The sequence below is a fragment of the Benincasa hispida genome, chromosome 8, assembly GCF_027475165.1.
Source record: "Benincasa hispida cultivar pf3 chromosome 8, pf3_genome.v1.1, whole genome shotgun sequence".
NCBI lineage: Eukaryota > Viridiplantae > Streptophyta > Magnoliopsida > Cucurbitales > Cucurbitaceae > Benincasa > Benincasa hispida.
This window is the reverse complement of record NC_143485.1, coordinates 28,222,357-28,238,308: the sequence shown is the minus strand read 5'-3', so window position 1 is coordinate 28,238,308 and position 15,952 is coordinate 28,222,357. Positions and strand designations below refer to the sequence as shown.

The window sequence follows — 15,952 nt, the reverse complement described above, 5'->3', positions numbered from 1 at the left end:
TGAATTTTAAAAATTAAGTTTATAGATATTTACTTTCCTCAGTTGATTTTATTTATTTATTTATTTTGGTTATCAATTATTTAGGAGTGCTTTTGAAAATAATGTCAAGTTTTGAAAACTAAATATTAGGTATAGTTTTTAAAAACTTATTTTGAAATGAAATTTGACTAAAATTTAAATGTTTATTTATGAAATATATGATAGAGAAGTAGTAAGAAAACAAGCATAATATTTAAAATTAAAAATAAAAAACCGAATGGATTTTTAAATGGAGCCTTAGTTTCCGTATTTCAAAATTTGCACCAATTCATAATTTACGATGTGAAAAATTCTATCAAAATCATGAAGCATTAATTTTTCTAAACATGTTTAGTTCCTAATCGATTTATAGATGTACATATGTTTCACAATTTCGATCAAATCGTTATAAATTTTAAAGTATACATAGCTACCATTTAAAGATTAAAGTGTTACAAATTTTACAACATATAACTATATAGAAACTAAATTGTCATTTATATACTATAGTTTAAAAACTAAATTGTTACAAATAAAAAGTATATAGACTAAATAGTGTTATACACCGAAAGTGTCGGGATTAAAAGTGTTAAACATTCTTAAAAAATAATTTCTAAGATTTTGTTGTTCAAATCATATCTGTTCTTTGCTTCCTGCTTCCACACTGCATCTTCTACTTTCACTTTCTTGCAAAGCAAATGGTCACTTTTGTATTGTATTTGAATTGTTCAAATCTTTTTAAATCAAATAAATGTGAATTATCAGAATAAACAATTGTTCCTTCCCAGCATAGAGGTAACTTTTGTTTAAAATATAAAAATTACTTTAGGAATTGATATTAAACTCTTACTTTTTTAATATTCTATATTTTCCTGTCAAATTATTAATTTGTGGACATCTCTTTTCAGATTTGCTTACTAGGAGATTATCATGTGTATGTGGATCTCTTTTCAAGCAACATTTGTTCTTGGATTGCTTGTGGGAGAAATTTAAATTGATGATTAGATTGATTTATAAGTTTTAAATATCATTTTAATTTTTTAATTATTGTTTGTTAGTTTTATTTTATTTTAGAATTTAAGCTTTTAAGTTTGTTTCATATCAACTTTCAAAATGTCTATATTAGGTCTTAAACTTTAAGACATGATAAATTTATTATATCAATTTGAAGTCTACATTTATCGGATCGAGAAATTAAAAAAGATGTCTAATGGGTTCTTTTATTATATATATATAATGCTAGACTTTTCGAGTGACATCTATTTAAGTTCTAAATTTTCAATTTCATTAAATTGGACCCTATACTAAAATAAGAGTGGAAAATTTTTACCCCTTCATTTAATTATTGCTATTTCGTCTACAAATTTTAATAGAAAACAATATAAAGATCATCACAAAGTAATTAATTTAATTAAAATAAAGTTTTGAACACAAATAAATTGAGTCAATGCACAAATTTACTCTAGAATGACTTTGTTGAAGTTCATAAACATTTTTGCTAAAATGCAATTTTTCTTTACAGTTTTAAATATACTCTTTTAGTCCCTAAAATTTTAACTTAGTCATTTTAGTGTCAAATTTTATAAAAAATCAGTTTCAAGGTCTCTATTTCTATTTGCTATTGCATTAATGAAATTGGTTTGATAAACTTTTAGCTATTCAGAGATTCTTGTAATTTTATTTATGGAACCAAACTGTGATAAGATCTAAACTAAATTAAATCTAGATAAAGCCGATAAATGATAACATCGAAACGACACTAGACAAAGAAACTTCCTAAAGTAATGACTTTGTTGATGGATTACCTAAGTTAATTGTTTTAACTTTAGATTGATCTTTTGCTAACTATAGACCTAGAAGTCTAATGTTTAGGTATCTCGTCTTAAGACCAACATCTTTCTAATGCTTAACTATTAATTCATTTTCGTGCAGATAATTAATTAGTTACAACATTAAAACTCTTCATCATAGATCTCTATTAATCTTCTATCACTTTTGTACATAATTGAAAAATAGTTTAACATGTAATATCTAATGTAACGCCCTCTCTCTCAAGCAAGACGTTAAGTAATTATCATCTAAATAATGGCCAATTGTTTGAAAGTAATAAACACAAGCATACTAAAATAATTTATGCATAAATTAAATCCAAGAAACAATCAACAAAGTTTTGCAACAATCCAAAAATTAATTAAAAAACCCTAAGGACTACAAACCTAGGAACCAATAGTATGATAAAAATTTAGACAATTCATAACGTATCCAAAATTCAAAGAAAAGGAAAAGAGAAGCAAGTCGGACTCTTGACTATTGTCCTCAAGCTTGAGACCACCCTCCAGCGATCTCTTCGATCATCCACTTTTTCGAATGCTCCTAGACGTCATCTATGCGAAGAAATTAGCTCTAGGCCCTAAACAAACCTTAAGAAAACCTCTCTAAAACAAACTTCAAAGCTAAAATAATGCTTTATATTGGAATGAGGATGAACAAAATGAAGAAAACGAGTGGTGAATTACCTAAAATGACTACCTAGTAAAAAAATTATGACCTAATTATGAACTGTAGATTTTATAACCATGCTACACCGTGTGACACTACAAGACAGCACTGCATCGCTACACGGTGTTGTAGCGCCATACAAATTTTGTCCTCCTAGGTTATGGTACCGTGCATGGCATCGCCTACCTCCGGAGCATGCTGTTCAATAAACAATTTTTTAATTAAAAGTACCAATCATTGGACTTATTAACTCATCATTTCTTCCTATTTTTTCCACTATAGTTTCAAGTAGGCCTACTAGAGCTAATATTTGCCATCTTTCTTGATAGACATACTACACATCATTTTTATATGTACATTGTTTTGGGAATGTATTTGAAAATATAGGTTGTTGGCTTGAGATTTTCTGGGATGTTATTATTGTTAACTCTAGTTAGGGGGTGTTTGACGTTCAGAGTTGAGTCGAGTTCATAATTATTATAGGAGGAGAGTAATTGGGAGAGTTGATGCAAATAACGAGGTGAGAAATGTGAGTTAACACGAATAACAAGGTAATAAACCTCTTTAATAATTAGTGAATCAAACGGTGGGTGGTTTTTTTTACCCACCCAACCCAACCCAACTTGGGAGGCCAAACACTCCCTTATGTGTCATGATTAACAATTTTAGATTTTGCTTTGGCGTTGTTAATTATAAACTGATTTTTAAGTGGTGTGTGTTATGGACACTTTATGGTAGAATGTGAGTTGAAACCAAATGTTTGGAAGTGTACATAATCTATTTAGATGTGTAATTTCTTGTTTTCAAAGGATTCTCTGGCAAAATTCTTATGGAATTTTATTTAACAAAAGATTGTTCCTAATAATGTTACAAAGAATGTTTTTGCTAGCTACTTCTTTTCAGAAAAGTTATTAGAATTTGACAATGGACTCCTTAGATTAGCTGATGTCTATTGTCAACATGTTATATATGTCCTAGATTAGGGAGGGTAATCTGGAATGGAGTGTGTCATACATGTATACTCTATTTTTTTACTTATTTCTTCATGTTTGGTCATCTCTTAAAGGCAACTTTTGTGACAAACAAAGAGGCAAAATGATAGAGGAGTTGAAGCTTTAAGGGGTTGATAGCACAAAAATATGTTATCTTGCTCTACTTAATTCGGGGGTATTCTTAGTTTTTATATTTTTATTTCATTATTTTGTAGGTATCAAGCATCTAAGTGGTAAAACGAAGCGTAGTGACGAAATGGAGCTAAAACGGGTCAAAACGGATCTTAATTGCATCAATTGAGAAAGAGAGTGATGCAATTACAAGTTTGCCCCTAATGCCATGGCTAGTGATGCAGCAATGTGTCATGCCTAGTGCTTTTACCCGAGAGGACTATTATGTGCAAAACGTGTAATGTCGCATCACTGCCATAGAGTGTCACAATGCTTTGAAGTAATGTCGCACGTATCCATTCGTCAGTGCTGCGATGCTATCTCGATTATATATAAAAACACAATTCTGTCGCCTAGGTTAAGAAGTTTGAATTCCAACCAAATTCCCCCAATTTTCTCTCTACTTTCTTCTATATTTTGGGTTCTAAATGTATCCAAACGATTCTTCAATGTCCATCATGAAGATTGTGGGCTCAGGTATTAAATCTAGCTTAGGTGGAGTAAATTTTCCTCGATATTGTAGCTTGTGAGATTTTGATCACTTTATTATAATTCCATGAATTATCTTTGAGTTATGTTTTTTGTGTATTTGATATAAGGCATCAGAAGGTTAGATTAACTTACTATTGCTTTTAATAGTGAATAATGCTCTAATCGACCTACGAAGAATCGTGTTGAATATCGATTTAGGCTTTTCCTATTTGATATTCACCTTAGCATAATCCCAATTCTTAATGCAGTTAGTCTAAATTAATTAGGATACTTTTCATCTAATTAAATTTACTAATTAGATAATTGGACTCTCACTAGCTTTCCTAGGTAAGTTGACTAAACTTAGACGATATAGGAATAATTGGACTCTCACCTAGCTTTTCTAGGTGAGTTGACTAAACTTAGACGATATAGGAACTAATTCGATGAATCTATGATCAAGTTACAATATGGGGAATAACTCGAAATCTTAGGCTAAACTACTTAATCATTGAATTTGATTTTTATTTGTTTTTCTTGCAATTGAACAAACCAATTCCAAATTCCACTCGGTTACTTCGGCCTATAAACAATTTAATAAAGAAATTTGACGATTTCCCTAAGTTCGACCTGTAATATCACTTTTACAAAGTAAGATAGAAACACTTAAATTATTTGGTTCGAAATTAGGCGACAAATTCTGTCAACCATGGTTGCAATATAGCAGATGACAGCAGAAAAATTGAGATCAAAATAAAAATCGTTGAAGAAAGAGAAAATGAGTTGATTGAAGAAGAGAATGTGAAATTGATTATAGAGAAGAAAAAGGAAAGGAAAATGGGTTGACGTCAAACCTTCATCTTCTTCCTTTAAATCATGCCCCAAGCCTCTTCACTGTTTCCATTTATTCATATTTGCTTTTATAACAAACATCCTCAATAGATACAGTTGATTTAGTTTGATTTTTTGAAACCGCCATAGGTTGACTGTAAATAAAAAATGTATTAGGAGTATAACAGAGAAGACAAATCTCTTAACTTACTCTGCTTAAAACATGGCAGAAATTTTGAGAGAGGATATATTTTGGTTCTCTATTTTTGAGATTGCTAAAGGATGATATGAAATTAGAAAATTCTCTCTTTCTACTATTGAGTATGTATGTGATCCTGAAAAGGAAAAATTTTGATTTGATGATTTAGGGTTGTTATTTGATGTAGCATCTTATGGAGAAATCTAGAAGTTCTTCAAGTACGATCTCTTTAGGTTTATGAAGGAATTTAGACCAAATAGTTTAGTTGTCAAATTTAAAGCTAGATTAGTGGATGTGGGGTGTACGCAAAATAAAAGGTTGAATATTGAGATACATACTCTTATATGACTAAAATAACTACTATACAACTTAGATAGCCTTTGGAACTATTTGGAATTTTCTAATATATCAAATAGATGTAAAGACGACATTCCTCAATGGTGAATTGTGTTATTGGTATGACAATCTTAGAGTGAATAGAATTTATTCAAACTAATTAAAACATTTTCTTAATGTGGGTCTAATTAAATAAAATAGGATACTTTTGCTAAGTAATTAATTCAAGAAAAATTTTTATACAAATAAATTCATTTCAAAATAATAATAATAAAAAAAAAATTAAAACTAACCCTTTTAAAACACCTTATATGATTCTAATGACAAGCTTGGATATGAAAATATAAAAGCTACCTATCAAAATTAACAAATATGAACAATTAACTTGAAGTACAAATATTACAATTAATCTAATCTAATGAAATATAATAACAAATTAATTGAAAGATTAAATAGGAAAAAAATAAAAAATTTGACACCAAAAGTTTTATAGTGGTTTGCAACCAAAGGACATATTCCACTTCTCAAGCTCCTCATGAGCTTTTAATATGTAGGTTACCCTTGCTAGCTCACAAGGGATCGATGGAGATCTGAGGTATTGAAAAAATAATTTGGAATGTTCAAATTTATGTGTTAAATAAGGGAAAATGCATTTATATTGGATATAATATAAGTATTTATGTATTAAAATATATTATTATAATTTGAAGCACATGTTTTTATTTACTATTATATACCATAAATATCCCACTAATAACATATCATATCAGACTTATTCCTTTTTTTCGTCTCATGATTCAATATATTCTGTGATCATGTTATAAATATACGTAGAGAATAATTTTGAATCTTATATTTTTAGGAAAATTTGAAACTTGACATATAAATTGCTATCCTACTAGATTTTCTTTCTTTCTTTTTTTGGATAATCCTAATATAAATGTTTAGTTAGTACAACAAATGAGGTATGTAGATATGAACCTCCGCTATAAAGTTAATATATATCAACTTGAATTATATTTATTTTACTGTTTAAATAGATTTTAGTAGATTTCAACTTGTCATTCAATATATTTTGTTGTATTGGATAAAATATAAGTATTTATGTTGTAAAATACATTATTATAATGTTGATTTGAATGAGATTCAAATTAAAATAGGAGAATTAATGTGTTAAATATGATTTAAATAATTAATCATTTTAATATGAGACATTAAAATGAATAATTATAATTAATTAGGTTTAACCTATATAAAGGGTTTTATAGAGTGAAGGAAAAAAAAAATAGAAACTTCATTCTTAATATTATCATATAGAGAGCAGTTCTCCAGAAGTCTGATTTTTTTTCCCTCATAGCGAAGATTTTCTGGAGATCTTGCTATAGTACAGAATTAAAGATTGAGATTCAATCGCTTCCGCTGCAGGATCAAATGGTTTAATCCCATCAGTGCTAATCTTGAGGAGCAATAGGCAATAAATGATTTAACATTAAGATCAAGTCGTAGTTTGCTTTTAAAGCAGTGATCATTCAACAATATAACAATCAATTTGTTTGATACTTCGATCTACACTCCAAAATCAATTTTAGTTCACGAGAAATATTAACCTTTAGAATTTGATACTATAAATCCCAAATGTACTCTAAAAAATTTTAGAATTTGACCGAGGGAATTGTTTTAACGAAGGGATTCACGCTTGGGTTATTGAATTATACAAAATCATAACTTGAAAAACTCATAAACCTCGAACTCTGAGATTAACGTGATTGATTTCTACAAATATGAAGAGAACCTTGTAATATCAAATGTTTAAATGTTTGGTTAAACAATAAATTTGGTAGGAAAAATTTGGTGAAAATAAAGTTTTGTTTACATTTTTTTTTTCATTTAATGAACTAGCTAGGGGCATAAAAATAATTTTACGTACCTTTGATTCTGTTTAAATTGCTTGGTGGATTGTATCTTCTAATGAATGTGTGACAAACTACTTTGAGAATGTATAGTTAGATGCTCTAAATTAACATATTATATGTGATATGAAATTATAAGTCAATCTCTAAGAAACAAAAGGTTAGATAAACTTGTAATTTGTGGTCGATAATGAAAAGAATTATTCTATTGACCTAGAGAAAACCATATTGAATGTTTAATTAGGCGAAATTAAATTAAATGTTCATCCTAGCATAATCCATAAAGCGGAAATGCAGTTGATTCAAGTGTTTATAATGGATTCTTCTATTCATATTGGCTATTTTAATCAATTGCACTAAGCATAGGTGAAAAGCTAAAAGCATGCTTTGATAATTCGATTGGTCAAAATTACATTCGGCATTTCTATTCTTCTAAGCTAGAGCGATTTCAGTCGATTGCATTTCTATCTTTTACTTTCGGTGCACTTTATTTTCATGCATATTCAATTCTCAAACCATCCTTGACCAATTGGCCATACAAAGGCAGCTGAATTATTACCAACATGCTCACCGGAAAAAATGTTGCAATATACACCAAACTCACCTTCCACTTCATTTCTTCCGACTTCATCGTCAACACCATGGACAATGCAAACACCATCATCGTGCTCGCCACGGAGATAAACAGTAACTGAAATCCAATCGAGAGTTTAGTGGGCAACGAGTTCAGAAAATCCTCCATCTGAAATGGGGAGGTTAGAATCGATAGAAACAGAACCACCGATATAAGTGCGGTGGCGAGGGCGATAGTGTCCATGATGGTAAAGACAATGTAGATAGGTTCGGATAGGAGAATAGGAGAGAAAGTCTTGCTATTGAGGCCACCAGGGACTGTGTAGGCAGCGGCGAAGACGACGGTGGCCACAAGGACTGCGACAGCAGAACAAGACTCGGAGGTTTTCTTGAGCCATTCTTTGGCATCGTCAAGCAGTTTTTCATGTGTCTTGTTGAACATCTCACGAGCCACCCATTTTCTTGTGGTTGAGGTGGACGTCGTACATCGCAGGGATTTCGCGTTGTACAGTTTCGTACCATCTGAGCTCTTTTTGGAGTTGTAAAGCAGGGCCGTGAGTCCCACTGCTGTAGGATTTCAGGATGCTTGCGTGGTGGAGTGCTGTAAATCCCAAGCTGTCGATTCGTCTGACTAGCCTTGACATGATTAGTCTATGTTGTTTAATCCAATTGTTGACGAGTTCTTGACGGTGAGCGATGGCCATGTGGAGCATATTCCTTTGGTTAATTGTTACGTAATCAACAGCTTGAGGGTAAACTTCCACTATTTGTTGGACCATCTCGATGATTCCCTTGGCAGCAGCGAGAAGGAGAGGGGTTTCGTGGCAGTCGTAATATTTGATGTCTTCGATTTCTCCTTGGTTGTGTTCGATCGGTTGTTGGGTTCTTAAGAATTCTAGGTCTCGGTCGCCCATGTCGCCGCCTTCGGTGTTCATCAATTCCGTTTGTTTTTTGCTCCATGAACGGTCTATGGGACAAAGCATCTTGGTGATGGTTAGGGCTAATATGTGACTGTTTTTTATCATACAACCCTCTCGAATGTGGCCATCCTATCCAGTAAACATTCTTATATTATTATTAAGTCACAATGTAGCCCATCCTTATATAACCATTTTAAGTCCTTATTCCCAAATTTTCAAAAATAAAAAAAAATAATCAAAACTATTTACACAAAATACCAAAATTTTAATTTTCTTTTCATAGAATCTCGTACAAGTCGACCCCAAATAGAAATTCTATCAATGTTAAATTTCCCTTTATTATTTTCAAAATGGCTTTATTTTTATATTTTTAAGGACAAAACTCATTTTAATACTTTCAAAATGACTCTCAAATATGTATTTATTAACTATGGAATAGAAGAGTTACCAAAGAAGATGAATCTCCAAAATATGCATATCAAAAAGTGTAAAGTATGTAGCCCTGCAACATTGCACAAGAATTTAATTTTTCACTTTGTTCGATTGAATTCAAGAAAATTCAAGAAATGGTTTTAAAACCTACAATTTGAAATTCAAGAAATAATTTTAGACTTTTTACTTCTTTGAAGTATAAATATTTGAAATGGATGTTTAGAAAAAGGAAACAAAGTTGAGAAGTTTAATTAATTACTAGTATAGGCTTTTAGTTGAATTTGTTAATTGAGAACTGGACATGGTTTAATAAGTAATTTATATCTAAATCCTAAACAATCATGCAAAATCTTATTATTTTAGGCAAGAAAGTCCATAAAAACAACCTAAGATTTCAAATCATTCTCTTTCTTGCAGTGACCAACAACAAAACTCATTTGTCTATATGACTTGAAATCCCTCAAATTCATGAGATTCTAAACACGGCATCAAAGTCGAGGGGCACATGTATTCTTTTTTAGTTGAATTACTTTATTGTCTAAACTTTGAAGTTTGTATTTATTTTACATTTGAACTTTTAAAAATGTGTAATAAATTTTTAAGGCTTCATTCGGTAACCATTTGTTTTTTTTTAAATTTAAAAATTAATCATATAAATACTATTTTCACCTCCAAATTTCTTCCTTTATTTTATCAATGGTTTAAAAAACCATATCAAATTTTGAAAAAGTAAAAAAAAGTAGCTTTTAAAAACTTGTTTCTGTTTGTTTTTTTTTTTTTTTTTTTTTTTTTTTTTTGAATTTGGCTAGAAATTCAACTATTATACTTAAGAAATATGTAAATCACGGTAAAGAAACATGAAAGAAAATATGCTTAATTTTAAAAAAATAAAAAATAAAAAACGAAATGGTTACCAAACGAGGCATAAACTTTCCATTTTTTTCAAGTAGATCAAGTTCCAAAATATAGAGACAAAAAAAAAAATACAAAATTTTAATTGATTGGTTAACTATAAATTTGAATTTGATGTATCATAAAACTCTAAGCTTTTGAATTTAATTGAATAATTTTTTTTAATTGAGGGACTAAATAGGCATTATAATAAGACAAGTTTAAGAATTAAAGGAGTTAATTTATCATATATCTAGGGATTATTTTCAAATAAAAAACAAAGGTGAATATTGGTCAAGTTCAATTACTCTATAAAATAGAAAAAAAAAAAAAAAAACTTACAATAATTTGAATGCCAATATTTATGTGGAGGATTAGAGTAATTATGTGGAGAATTAGAGTTACTTCCAGCATCTAAATCTTCATTCTTATCTTTTATAATGGAGCTTTCAGATCCATCCTTCTTGAAAGACCAAAAATTTGAATACTTATATTTGTAGATATCCTCACTAGGAAGCACTGTCATAACACAAGATATATCACAATGTATCCTCTTAATTCTATCATTTTTTTTTCAATCTTTCTAGTACATATATATATGGTTTAATGTGACATTAGTGTAAGATTAATAAAGCAATGGCGAATTATTTCAAAAATAAATAAATAAATAAAGCAATGGCAATATATGTAAGAAAATATTTTCCAACAATAGGTGGCAAAATATTGTTATACTGTAAATCAAACAACGATTATGTTGTACGATTTTTAATACTCGTGATATGGTATACTAATGATAGATCTAATAATAAATTATATAAGCATGGGTAACACATAATTTAAACATCCTTGGTAACTATTTGCTTTTTTATTTTTCTTTTTTAAAATAAAGCTTATAAACACTACTTTCACCTCCATTTTTTTTCTTTTGTTGTCTATAGTTTAAAAAATTAAGTCAAATGTTGAAAACTAAAAAAATTAATTTTTAAAAACTTAATTTTGTTTTCGAAATTTGATTAAGAATTCATTGATTTTAAGCAAATCATTGTAAAAAAAATAGAAGAAAATGGGCTTAATTTTAAAATTAAATGAAATGGTTATAAAATTAAAGCAAATCATTGTTTATATTTTAAGAGTTGATAAGAAACACAAGAATTTACGTAAGGAAGCATAAGTTCATATAAATATAATTTTTAATATTTAAATCATATAATGTTATCAAAGCAAACAAAACTCAAATAATATATGAATGTGTGAGTGATCAAAATGTTTGTGGTTTGAATAACACCGTCCCCACATACTTAAAAGTCATATAATATAGATTACTAAGCTATAATATATGAATTAAAAATCACAACTTTAGATATACATAAATTAAAATTAAAAGGAAAATATAATTGAATTATGATAATATAGTTATAAAAAATGAAACTTGAAATATGCATTAAAAGAAAGAGTAAGAAGAGTATTACGTTGATAGATAATTGATTTAAAGTGTTTCATGGGGTATCCACTTCGAAAAGCGAAAGGCATATTGGCCAACACATAAAGAGCCGTATTGCCTGCTGGATCCACCATTTCCAACAGCGAATTATCAAATTCAATCAGTTTCAGAACCACATCTGTAAACCAAAGCAAGCCCCATTTACAAATATCTACACAAACACACATAAAAATCTTTATCTATATTTAAAACCAGCTGGGAAACATAAAGTGAAAACTTTTGTATAAAGGAATTAAAAAAGAAAGAAAAAGAACAAACCAAAATTTTCACGTTGAATGGCGGCGCATGAATGATGGGAGTACCCTTCCGATTGGTCCAATTCCTGGAGGATCGAGAGAAGAAATCATCACAATCTTCTAGGAAGTAATTAACAATGTGAAGATGTCCACATCTTGCCGCTGAAAACAGAGGAGTTTCCCAGGGATCATTCAACGCCAGCAGATCCTCTTTGTTGAACTCAACCAACAGCTTGACGGCGGCCAGGTTCCCCACGATGGCAGCCTCGTGCAGCGGTGTGTTTCCGGAACTGTTCTTCCACGACACTTCGTCCATTCCGGAAATGTGCAGCAGCAATGATCTGAGCGGCTCCTCTTCTCCGCTGTACACCGCTAGATGCACCGCCGTGTCTCTGCTGGCTGTCATCGCAGCCACGATCTTCGTCTCGTCTTTTAATTCTTCCTTCACTTTCTTCCATTGCTCTTTTATCACTGCCCCGTAACAAAACGGTTCCGTTGTCTCCGAAGGTTCCATTCTGTTTTTCCTCTCCTCTTTTCAGTCTTGATTTTTATTAATCCTCATGTACAAATGCAGATATATATATACACACACACAGACACATGTAGCATCTCATTCACAAAAGATTTTCACAAACACTATTTCTTTGCTTCTTCAACTAATAAAGCTTCTATTCTCTCTATCCTCCAACCCAAAAATACATTCCTCCATGTTTGGGAAAATTGTTGTTTTTAACCTAAAAAGATTTTCACCTTTCAAAATAAACATTTTTTTATAAGAAAAAAAACTACATTTTCTTAACCTATTTCCTACTTTTTCAAGTTTTGATTGAGAAGATTGTCCAAAATATCCAAAAACCAAAACTTCACTAAAAAAAAGTTGGCCTATTTCGACCATTAAACCTTTGAAAAATGTTACATTAATTAGAGAGATCGAAAACCCTTTGAAAAAAAATATTATATTTATCAAAAGACATTAAAACAAACCTATGATAATTATCTTTTCTTTATCGAAAATTATTAAAAATCTTTGAAAAATATATTATATTTATCAAAGAATATTAAGAATATTTGAAAAATATATTATTTTCTTTATCAAGGAAATTTAAAAAAACTTTGAAACTTTGATTACTTTGACTTTGTCAATAATTTGGACGTTTATGATTAGGTCTGTTTGGTTTATGGTGTGGTTTTCAATTGATTTTGGTTTTTGATTGATTTTTTTCTATGTATTCTCTCTGTAAATTAAGGAATGATCATGTATTATACTTTACATAGTTGTCAAAAAGAAGAGAATTATTTACATTTGTATATAGTACCGATTCTAGAGTTTATTTTCAATCCATCAGGGGATGATCTCTGTAGTCCCTTCAAAACAGGAACTATCCAACTGTTTCCTTCTACACTTGCCTCGGCTTCTGTTGGAGATAAATTTGTTTGCGTTAATCGATATGCGTTGATGGTCATGGAATGATATGAATAGTATGCAGTATGCGTTAATCATGTATGCGATGATCATGCGTTTCTGTCACAAGTTTTCTTGCTCTCTCGCCATGTATAACGAGATCACAAGTTTCTCAAGATGATCCGAGGTCGAACATGGGGACTTGCAACTAAAAGATGATTGTAAAGTAATGTATTTGAGGTGGAGAATAAAAATAAAAAGAAAGAAATTGATTAACTATATACTACTCCTACTCCTAGCTAAACAGACTGAACAATTGAAGTTTGACTATGAAAATCTGTAGAGATGCGACAACTGTTAACGCGTAATGAGATGCATGGAGAAGTAGAGTTGTGGAGAAGATATCACCAAGTCCTTAAGTTTGGTCGTAAGGGTAATCCCAGCTCGCCACACTAATGCACCGCACACCTCTCGGTGGTCAGCCACATGCTTTATATCTCTATAACGCATGGTTGCGTTGAGCATAAGATTATTCCTATCTCTAGGAACACTGCTTACTTTGCTTAATGAGTTTCACTACTTATTCTCGCGGGCAGTTGGTTATAACTATTCCGCTCATAGACAAGCATTGTGATAGCCTCGCACTAAGTAAACGGGATTGATTCAGTATGTTCGCGCAACACACACCTCTTGGTGGTTTACTACATGCGTCATATCTCTATGCCGCATGATTGAGTATGCGATAACTCTTGCAATATGCACTTATCTCATTGCGTTGGAAGAAAAAGATGATAAAGTAGAAGAAGATGATGAAAATGATGTTGAAGGATAAAGAGATGCATTGATTACAAAATTTATTAATGTCTTAAGCCAAAATGTAATACAATACAAAGGTGAAAAGAGAGGTGGAAGGCTAGATGTAGGCAATCTCTTGCTTCCATCAGATGTGTGTCAAGGCTGCTGGTGGTGCAATGGATGGACGATGGAGTAGTCTCTCTCGAGCTCTATCTCTGGCGAAGCTTCGGTTGTCAATCGGAGGAAGTTGTGGAAATGAAGAACTCTCAAAGAATTTCTGCTCATGCTCTCATCTGTGATCACAAGGATTGCCCAAGGTAGAAATCCTGGATGCTTGAATTTGGGCTTCAATGCTCTATTTATAGAGCTCAAACGCCGACAACTTTGATAATCCTGCTCTGAATAACTGTTATTACTGATGCGGTAGGTGAGAATGCCACCATGATCTTTTCGCTTTGATACTCCCGAGGCATGCGTTCATAATAGTTTCTTTTGAAGGATCAACGCAATCCACCCACTCTTTGCGATCATACCTTCTATCATGGCTATCACTCTGTAGTTGCGACATTTCATGTGATCGACTTTTCTTTATTGAGATCAGCGCATGCGATCAATTTTGCGATGGTTTGAGATCAACACATGCGATCGAGTCCTACGACAACTACAAAATAGACACTTTGACGCAAGATAATGCATGATATAGGGTTAGCGGGCATTTTTAGTGCTGATCAATGCAAGTTCATTATTCCACATGAATTCTTAGCAATATCAACGCATGTTCTGCTCATCAACCCTTATAATTCTAAGTAAAAAGTTGCAATAGCTTGTATTTCTACCAGCTATCAGCTTCGTGAGAAACAAATTTGTCCATAAAATTATAGAGATCCAGCTGTTTAGAGAAAGAGAGAAATCAGCAGGGTAGAGAGAAAGGGAAAGAGACTTACAAAGGAGTTTATTATCTCTTCAACAGTTTCCTTCAAAAAGCACGTATCAATCACAGATTGCCTGAAAGATTCCCAACATTTAGCTTGAACTATTTGATTCGTTATGATCTCAAAGACATTATATATTCAATATGAGTAGGAAACTGCTCATCTATTCCATTCACAACCTTTCTTCCATTTCCCATGAAGGAAATTATTAATCATTTTCGAACGTTCCTCCAATGTTGATGTTTGATTCTGATATCTATATATTCTGTTTGAGAAAACCATTACTGTAGGAAAACCTGACCCTTGCCCTCTGCATACTGCTTGGCTTAGGGAGCTTAAGGTCGTCTAGGAATGACCCTGTATTGCTATTAAATGGATTTCCTATTTCACAACTGTTGGCTAATCCGAGTGAAAAACCTTCTTTTTCTTTTAAGTAGGTTTTATATGTGTGTTCATAATCTTAAAAAAGGAAAAAGGTAGCCATTGATAGATACAAAACAAATTAACTTATTTTGAATTTTGTAATTCTTGCTAATGGAAGTTGCCTGATGGTCCTTTGATGGAAGTTGCTAAATTCTCTCTCTCCCATCCATTGTTTCCTCTATGGACCTACTCTGTCTCTACTCTCTTCCTTTCTCCAAAGGATTCTTTAAGTTTTACTTCATTTTACCTTACATTTCTTAGCAAACCAATATGTTACTACTTTCTTCTAATGAATGAATGACATATATGTGGAAGTGGGAGAAAAAGAGAGGGCAATAATTTTACTATTTTGATACTCAAGTTCAAATTTATGATTCAAATTGTTATATTCATTTTACTCCAGTTTGTCTTCTACATTAT

At 31.1% G+C, this 15,952-nt stretch overlaps 2 protein-coding genes across 2 annotated transcripts; both read right to left on the bottom strand.

Moving 5' to 3' along the window:
- Nucleotides 1-7,797: 7,797 nt before the first annotated feature.
- LOC150034481 (uncharacterized) lies at nt 7,798-10,046 on the bottom strand. The gene is made up of 2 exons (XM_090316141.1): nt 9,369-10,046; nt 7,798-9,049 (listed from the first exon to the last, which is right to left on the bottom strand). Exon 2 carries the CDS (start codon nt 8,440-8,442, stop codon nt 7,921-7,923), a length of 522 nt encoding a protein of 173 aa, XP_090172267.1. The 5' UTR covers nt 8,443-9,049; nt 9,369-10,046; the 3' UTR covers nt 7,798-7,920.
- A 79-nt stretch (nt 10,047-10,125) lies between these two features.
- On the bottom strand, nt 10,126-12,856 carry LOC120082401 (uncharacterized). The gene is made up of 2 exons (XM_039037563.2): nt 12,003-12,856; nt 10,126-11,862 (listed from the first exon to the last, which is right to left on the bottom strand). Exons 1-2 carry the CDS (start codon nt 12,492-12,494, stop codon nt 11,851-11,853), a joined length of 504 nt encoding a protein of 167 aa, XP_038893491.1. The 5' UTR covers nt 12,495-12,856; the 3' UTR covers nt 10,126-11,850.
- Nucleotides 12,857-15,952: the final 3,096 nt, after the last annotated feature.